At 52.6% G+C, this 8,667-nt stretch overlaps 1 protein-coding gene across 1 annotated transcript in view; it reads left to right on the top strand.

Moving 5' to 3' along the window:
• The window catches only part of CALML4 (calmodulin like 4), a 10,196-nt gene extending 2,760 nt beyond the window's left edge, over nucleotides 1-7,436 (top strand). The window contains 3 exon segments of the mRNA XM_007445603.1: nucleotides 2,488-2,628; nucleotides 4,236-4,424; nucleotides 7,126-7,436. Coding sequence (XP_007445665.1) covers nucleotides 2,488-2,628; nucleotides 4,236-4,424; nucleotides 7,126-7,223 — 428 coding nt within the window. The 3' untranslated portion in view covers nucleotides 7,224-7,436.
• The last annotated feature ends 1,231 nt before the right edge of the window (nucleotides 7,437-8,667 follow it).

Raw genomic sequence — 8,667 nt, forward strand, 5'->3', positions numbered from 1 at the left:
GGGGGGGGCGGGGCGGGACAGGGGGTGGAAGGAAAAGAGCCCTGTTGTTCCAGCGCAGAACTCCAAGTTCAGAGCCAGACTCCCAGGTATCTAAAGGTAGGAAGACAGAACACATATTATGTAACTGAGGAGGTGGGCCCCCATTTGACCCTAGCCCTGCTGATATCAGGGACCACGGGCACGGGGGCAGGGGGCAATGTTCCCCCCTGTAGAGCCTGGTGGATTCCAAGCCCCAAGAATGTGATGTCCCCACCTGGCCACTGTTGGAAGATGGTCAACTGTCATAGGATGAGGTCTCAGGAAGGCAGCGGGCCCACCCCTCGTGCAGAGGCAAACCAGACGGAAGACAAGGTGGGGTGGCCAAGAGCGGTCCCCAGGAGGGGGAAGGGGAGAGCTGAGTTTAAGCCCTGCACAGATGGTGGCCCTCTCTCTCCCCCCCTCCACCCCACTGGCACTGGGCCTTCTTGGAGGGAATTAGGTTTTGCAGGAACCAAAGGTGGGGTTAGGCCAGGCTCTGGCCCTGCTTCCCCTGGGCCACTCCAGCCCCTGCCACCAGGTCCTGTTGGTGGTCTGCCCCTCCGAAGCTCAGGCTCTGGAAAGTTCTGAAAGGGTGGAAAGTTTCCATTCAACCTCTCCACAGGCACAAAAGCAGCTAATTGTCTCTAAACCCCACTGCCTGGCCTGCCTTTGATTAGCAACTTCCCTGAAATCCTCCGCTGCCAGGAGAGGCCTTAAGGAGGGACCATGAAAGGGCCCTAGGCCTGGGCTTCCTTTTGCCGTCTCTCCCGCTCTGCTGCCCTCTGGTGGCTTCTGCCTGGGAGTGGAGATCCAGTGCGGTCTCCGGGGCAGAGCAGGCTGCCCACTGCGAGTCTTCTGCTGCTCCAGCCTTCCGCCCCATCTGCACCATGGGAACAACGAAGGTACCACCCCCACAGGGTCACAGTGAGGATTACACAAGGGCCTGGGGGGCGAGTGCTAGTAGCGGGAGCTGCGGTTGCTGCTTTTGTTATCAGCTCAGGAGCCACTGGTCTAGGCCTCTGAGGAACCAGCTGGGTGTGGGAGGCAGGAGAGAGCAGGGTGCTGAGGGCAGCGCAGGGCCCTGCACGTTCCCAAGCGGGGCTCAAGCAGGAGCTCTACCCCGTGGGCCCCAGGGACTGGACGAGAGGGGAGTCTTGACCAATTCTGATGAGAGCTCTACCCACAGCCCGTGGTCAGAACCTCTGTGAGGGGCCCCTGATCTTCCCAAGCTCACGGCTGGCCTCACTGTGCCTCCAGAGCTGGGGGTCGGGGGAGATGCAGGTGGGGGTCGGTTCTGCTGGGCCTGGGGGGCTGTGGATCTGGAGGCTACCTCGCCCCCAGCAGGGGAGAGAGGGTTTGGGGAGAGCAGCAAGCAGGATCTCAGCAGAGCCTGGGATGACTTCCTGGCAGCGCCTCTTGAAGTCTTGAAGGGGGCCAGGGCCTGTCAGAGAGCAGCTTGAGAGTTCAGCAGCCTGGAGGCCGGTGGCTGGAGCAGTAGACTCAGAAGTGCCCACAGTTGTGATTATTGTCATCACATATGAGAGCCTCTCTGCCAGGCCTGCCCAGAGGGGATTTCTGGGCCTTCCCACAAAGGAGGACCAGTAGCCCTGAGGCATTATTGTCCCTGTTTCCCACATAAGCTATCTTTGCCAAGGTCCCCTGGGAGTCTGGTGCCCTGCTGTGAGCTCCTGGTCTCCCTGGGCTGGCCCTGGAGGGTGAGAGAGAGCTTTCCTCTGGTTTTAGCCGACTGAGGAATGGAGCAGGGAGGGCGAGGGAGGAGGCAGAAGGGAAGTCAGGAGAGGGAGGGGAGAGGGTTGGCAGATGAAACAGGACACCTAGCTAAATGCAAATTTCAGATAAACAACAAATACCTTTATAAGTATATCCCATGCAAAACTTGGGATCGACTTAAACAATGAATACATTTTTTTTTTTAATTAATTAATTTATTTTTGGCTGTGTTGGGTCTTCGTTTCTGTGCGAGGGCTTTCTCTAGTTGCAGCGAGCGGGGGCCACTCTTCATCGCGGTGCGTGGGCCTCTCCCTATCGCGGCCTCTCTTGTTGCGGAGCACAGGCTCCAGACAGTAGTTGTGGCTCACAGGCTCCAGACGCGCAGGCTCAGTAGTTGTGGCTCACAGGCTCCAGACGCACAGGGTCAGTAGCTGTGGCTCACGGGCCCAGTTGCTCCGCGGCATGTGGGATCTTCCCAGACCAGGGCTCGAACCCGTGTCCCTTGCATTGGCAGGCAGATTCTCAACCACTGCACCACCAGGGAAGCCCGAATACATTTTTAAGAATATCTGAAGTTCGGTTTACCCTGGCAGCCCTTTTTCTTTGCTGTCTGGCCACTCTAGGAGGGGAAGAGAGGGGAGCAGGCAAAAGGGGAGGGGCAGAAAGAGGGGGAGAGAACAGAGAGGCGGGGGGGAGGGGGAAAGAGGGCTCCTGATTCTCCCTTCTGGGCTTTGGCAGAGTACAAGGAATGCTTCTCGCTGTACGACAAGCAGCAGCGGGGGAAGATGAAAGCCACTGACCTCCTGATGGTGATGAGGTGCCTGGGGGCCAGCCCGACGCCGGGGGAGGTGCAGCGGCACCTGCAGACTCACGGGATAGGTGAGTTGGCTGGGCCGGGTCAGTTGCCAGGGAAGGAGGAGTCTGGGCTGAGGGTGGGCCCTCAGCCCCACAGCTGTGGTCCTGGGGAGTGCCCGGCAGGCAAGTGCACATGACCGGGGTGTAAACAGCTCAGAAGTTTGAGGGGTAGGTTGCAGCTGGAGCTCACTGGCTGGGTGCTCTGGAGGCACCTGGCCAGGTGTGCTGTGTTATCACTCGGGCTTCCTTGAATCCTCACAGCAACCGGTGACACCCCCATCCCAGAGGACCAAGGGATCTAGGCATTCCAACAAGGTTATCACACACCTGCAGCCCAGACAGTGCTAAGTGATCCCAAAGTTGTTTTGATAGAACGATGTCCCTTTACTATTTGTCATGTACTTAGCTCAACAACCCAATGAAGGAGGCACTATCCTAATCCGGGTTTTACAGACAAGGATCAAGATTCAGAGCCCATTAGGTAACTTCCCCAAGTGCTTCCGCCAATGGTGGAATCAGGCTCGGAACTCAATTCTGATCTCCAAATGGTTCTCTGGTGATGCGATTATGGGATTTTCATTCCCCTTGTTTCCTCTGTTTTTGACAGTGGAAACATACGGGACTTTTCATAACCAAAAACAAGTTTTTTTGTTGTTGCTGGTGGTGGGTTTTTATTTTTTAAAGAAAAAGAGGGAGGGATGTCAGAGGCCAGGATGGCTGTTTGCATTGGTGGCTGGACACTCAGGAAGGAAAGAGAAGGGTGGCCTGGAAAGAACACTTGATCAAGAGCCCATCTGGACCTCAGTTTCTTCATCTCTCAGATGGGTCCCCACCATCTGCTAGCGTTAACCCGAGGTCCCATCCGAGGGTGCCTGAAGCAGCACTGGGAGCCTGTCCTGAGGCCAGCCTGGGCCTGGGGGTGGGGCCTCTGAAGGCCTCAAGCCCAGTGATGGGGCGCTTAGCAACTGAGATCTGCTGCTTCTATCTCCAAGGGGGTGGTGGTTTCCTCTGGTTTCTGTCTCCTGCAAACAGGAAGCTGTGGTCAGGAGCAGTTCTGACTTCCTGCAGTTGTAGCCCAGCCAGGGCCTGGGCTGAGGTCCCCAGGCATGGCTGGAGGAGGGGTGTGGGCTGGGGGGAGTGGGGTGGAGGCTGCAGTGAGGTGAACAGCCTGGTGGGACGGAGGCTTGAGGCCCCAGGTGGGGGTCATCTGTCCATCTTTGTATATGTGTTACAGTGGCTGCCAAAAGCGGGGATAGACATGTTGGTGCACTCCCCTCCAGTTCAGGGCAGGAGAGAAGCATCCAGAAGGGGGTAGAGGAGGCAGTGCTTCATCCTAGTCCTGCCACTGCTCTGAGGTGACTCTACGCTCTGAGCTTCTGTCTCCTTAGTGGGCAAAATGCGATGATAATCAGTCACTAAGGGGTGGTTGGGAGGATTATGTTGGGAGGCATATCCATGGTGGGAACTCAGCAGGACAGGCTGCAACCTCTTCCCCATGACCACTGCCTCCATCATGGTGCTTCCTGAGTTACGTGGCCCTTGAGCTGGCCATGAAGGCAGGAACCCAGCTGCCTTCCTCAAGAGAAGCCTTTTCCTCCCTGCTCACTCTGCTGTGTTTGGGGGTTTCCTAGACAGAAATGGAGAGCTGGATTTCTCTACTTTCCTGACCATCATGCACATGCAAATAAAACAAGAGGACCCAGAGAAGGAAATTCTTTTGGCCATGTTGATGGCAGACAAGGAGAAGAAAGGCTACATCATGGCGTCTGAACTGCGGTCAAAACTCATGAAACTGGGAGAGAAGCTCACCCATAAAGAAGGTAATGGCCTGGGTCCCTCTTTCCCAACAGCACGAGGTGATTAAGGGGTTGGGGGAAGGACACCAAAGCCCAATCCATGCCACCTGGGTTATGTAGGCACTGCATTTGATGGATGCCCCAGAAGGTTGTAACTAGATGTTGAGCTTGGTGACCTCTGGATTGGATCCCAGAAAAGAACTAGGGACCCTGTGGGTGGCAGGAGAAATTAGCCAGGGCAAAGGACGGCTTGGGGAAACCCAGTTATGATCTACTTGGGCATCCCACTGTTCTAAACTTTCACTGTGGGCCTTCATTTAGTGATTATGACATCTCTGGGAGCACCAGTGTCCCCCTCATACTGATTAAACAGGTGCAGTGAGTGGCTTGTGAGTAACAGAGCTGGGAGCTACATGCAGGTCTATTAGACACTTGGACCCCCGCCCCCCAGCCCCTCTCAGGCTCTTTCCTCTCACCACAGCTGTCTTCTGAAGCTGCTACTGCTGCCAAGTTTCTAAATTGAGATGTTACTTTGCTCCCTTTCCCCACGACTCAGCCAGCTCTAAGAGCTTTTCCAGAAGGGGTGTCCGTGGTGGTCTTTGACTCCTACCTTCCCTGCCTTCCTACCTCAGAGAGGATGAGAGGCTTGGGTCTTCTAGGAAAGCCTGATGTCCATGGTAAGGGTGACCCCAATGTTGGGCCCTTTGCAGGTGTTCTCCCAGCCTGTCTGGTGGGCCCCTCGGTCCAGCCACGGCAGCCATGCCAGGTCGCTGCCAGAGTCCACACCCACCAACCCCAGAGGCTGGGATTTCTAGTAAGGCTGCTGGGCCACTGCCTATGATTGAGGCAGGAGGAAAAAGGCTTCAATGGTGATGGGCCTTTAGCCTTTGGTTAAATCACAACAGACTTGAATCCTGGCTCCCCCTCATTCTGGGGGACCTCAGGTGAGTTTCTTAACCTCTCTCACCCTCCTCAGTTTCCTCGTTGGGAAATGAGGTTACCATAGACAATCCCTCAGGTCCCTCCAAGAGCTAACATTCTATAAAGCAGTCTGCTGAGATTTTATCTGCAGTCACAAAGGCACAGCGCAAAGCATGTAAAAATAGCTCTACAGAAGGCAGATGGAGCTTCCCCCGCTTTTTCAGGCCGGCAGCTATCACGATCTCGTCTTTCATTGTCTGTTTTAATGTGAACAGGGAATGTTTGTTTTAATGTGAACAGGGAAACATGGGCTCTCCTTCCCTCCCCGGCTCTGAGGACACTGCTTGGGCTTTTATGCACCAAGTGGAGTGTTTGTTAGCAGAGGGCCAGCAGGGGCCTTATTCTTACGGTTAATGATCTCTGTCTAAAGCAATACCATGGCCCCCAAACTCAAACATCTCTCTCATTTGTTTAACCAGTAAAGAAACATTTCAAAGAAACTGACAATGTCTTCCAGACAGAGACTGATGCCCCCCTCCTCTGGCTGTGGGAGAAGGAAAGATGATACTAGAAGACTCCTTTACCCTCAGTGATTGACTGAAAGAAAAAGCTTCAGTTTTACTACAGAAGCATCCTTGGAGCTGCTGAGATGGCTGGGAGGGAGGCCTCCTTTGCGACCTGGTTCTTTGTGGGTTCACAGGGAACCGCCGTTCTACCCAGAAGGCATCATCAGACTCCAGCTGCCCCTCTTCTGGACAGTTGGAGGCTGCAGTGGTTGGTGTTAGACCTGTCCATTGGGACGGTTTTAACCAAGTGGTTGATGGGTAGAAGCATCTCTATGAAATAAGATAAATTACAGTCTCAACATTCTGAAAATACTCAGAAGTACTATCAGCTTAAGCACAGAGCACAGTAATTACATTTTTGGAGGAGGATGGTTAAGCAGGAAGTCACAGGATATTTTCTAACAACTACCCAGGATTATGTTGGGGATGCCTGGGGCCGGGGAAGTTAACACAGAGCAGTGATAGTTTTGTAAGAGGGTGAGGATGGTCCTGAGAAGCCACCGTGGAAAAGTGTAAGCTGAAATGGCTCTTCTTGTCAACTCCTGGGACAAGCTAGTATTTTGTCCCAGGGATCCAGAACCAGTAAATGTTGGGGCTTTTTGTTTTTTCTTTTTTTGAGCAACATTAGAGAACAATGGCAGTTTTTTGTAGGCTTTGAGCTGAGACACAGTTGAATATATTTTCTGTTGCAGTACCCCACCCCTGAAACGCACACTTTTTAAAAGAGGTGATGGTGGCAGGTACCACTTGTCACCGAGCCCCCTTGGGGTGGGGGTGGGGTCAAGTTGGAAGGCAGACTGGCAGGTCAGGGGCAGGCCAGAGACTGGGCTGGGGGGGCCTGGGATGGAGCTGCAGAGGGTGTCTGTTCTGCAGGGAGCTGAGACGGTGGGCTGTAGAAGGTAAAATTCATGCCAAAGCTTTCTGGAAATACTGGCACAGGGGCCAAACCTTTTCTGAAGGGGAAAAAAAAAAGCACAAGATGGTTTCAGTGACTGAATCCTTACCAGTACACCCCTACCCTGGCCCCTGCAGAAAGCCTGATGAACTCAAAATTGCATACATGGTCTCCAAGGGGTAGGGGGTGGGTTGTCCTGTTCCCTCCACTGGTTTATTTCCTCATCTACGGGAATAGTCAACCAGACGCTCAGGGAAGACCTCCAGGGAGTCCCAACCCCCAACTGGATGTCCTATAACATAACACTAAAGCCAAACTGAAAAATTAATGTGATTTATTGCAGTGGATGATCTTTTCAGGGAAGCAGATATTGAACCTAATGGCAAAGTGAAGTATGACGAATTTATCCACAAGATCACCATTCCTGTGCAGGACTACTGAATGCGGAGAAGGCAAGAGAGCCTCCCCTGGGCCGGAAAACTCAGACTGATGAATCTTTAAAAAGAAAAGCGTTCCTTTCACTTGTGGGAGGTGGCAAACACAGCAAGATGACATACCTGACCACAGCAGAGGGTAACTTAGCAAGGAAACGAAACGATTTCAGCTATAGTAGTAGCATATCTTCAATAAAAGATTTTTACTGATTTTAATAACTAACTACCATCAGTCTAGCCCTTTATATCATGGAAAGAGCCTATGGTTTAGAGTTGGGCCAGGGTTCCAGTCCTGACTCTGCCACTTCCGAGTCAGGTGATTTTGGGCAAATCATTTCACCCCTCAAAGCCTTAGGATCCTCACTGAGGTTGGATTCCTACTTCTTACCTCATGGAGCCTGTTGAGAATGGTCTTCAAAAGGCCTTTGCAAATTGTAGAGCACTGTGTAATCCTGGGTTGCCATGGTCGTGCTTCTCCTAAAAAGGGCAATTTACCGAAAGACTAATATTCTGTATTTGGGTGCTAGAATCATCTTCCGCATTTCCAAGATAAAGCTAGCTGAGAAACAGCAACAGAGAGCTCAAACTATGGCAACAGTTCTTGCAGTACCACAGGGTCACATACAAATTCTCATTCCCAGTGCATACTAATGTAGTTTAGGATATTCATTCATAAACAGGATAAAAACCAGGTTTGAAACAAGGCAGCATCAGCTAAACCCTGGGAAGAGTGATCCGACTACACCCCAAACCAAAGGAAACCAGATGTGATGAGTTGCATTCACTGACGCCTTGCAGAGCTTGAGAAGACCTATTATGATGCTTCTGTCAGAATTTTGAGCTCCTCCCTGACCCATTATCAGAGAGGTTCATGGGACTGGGATGGTCTGCTCAAGTGGGCCAAACTGATGGCTTCAAGCCATTTCCTCAGGACTAATGGAAAGTAATAAGGGGATGGAACAGGCCACAGCCATGACCCAGTGAGAGCCCTGGAAAACAATAGTAGGGGTACTGGTCCTGCCGTGAGCTTTTCCAGCACAAGTGGCTTTTTAAGTTAGTTATGTAGCCAGGAGGTGTCAGGCTGGTGCTGCCTGTGCACTCATCAAAGTTGTGGATCCATCGCTAGTGCCAGCACAGCCCTAAAATGGGCTGGAGTCACACACCAGCATGCTGAGGGGGGAGCGGGGCAGAACTCTAACTACAGAGATTTTCATCCTTGTATGTATCAAAACTGGGATCTCTGGGCTGTGGCTTTTTCTAATTGTGCCTTAGTGGCTAAAGCAAAAGAAAACCAAATTAAGAGGGAGGTGCGTCTCTGGGGAGGTTTACACAGAACAGAAATCTAAGGGCCAGGAACAAGGGAAACTTCAGGGGACAAAACAGTCACAGTCTTAGTGCAGCTATCTCACGATGCTGCACGGCCTCAGACCAAATGGAGGTCCTGAGAAAGG

Source organism: Lipotes vexillifer, unplaced genomic scaffold (genome assembly GCF_000442215.2).
Source record: "Lipotes vexillifer unplaced genomic scaffold, Lipotes_vexillifer_v1.1 scaffold972, whole genome shotgun sequence".
NCBI classification, from domain to species: Eukaryota; Metazoa; Chordata; class Mammalia; order Artiodactyla; family Lipotidae; genus Lipotes; species Lipotes vexillifer.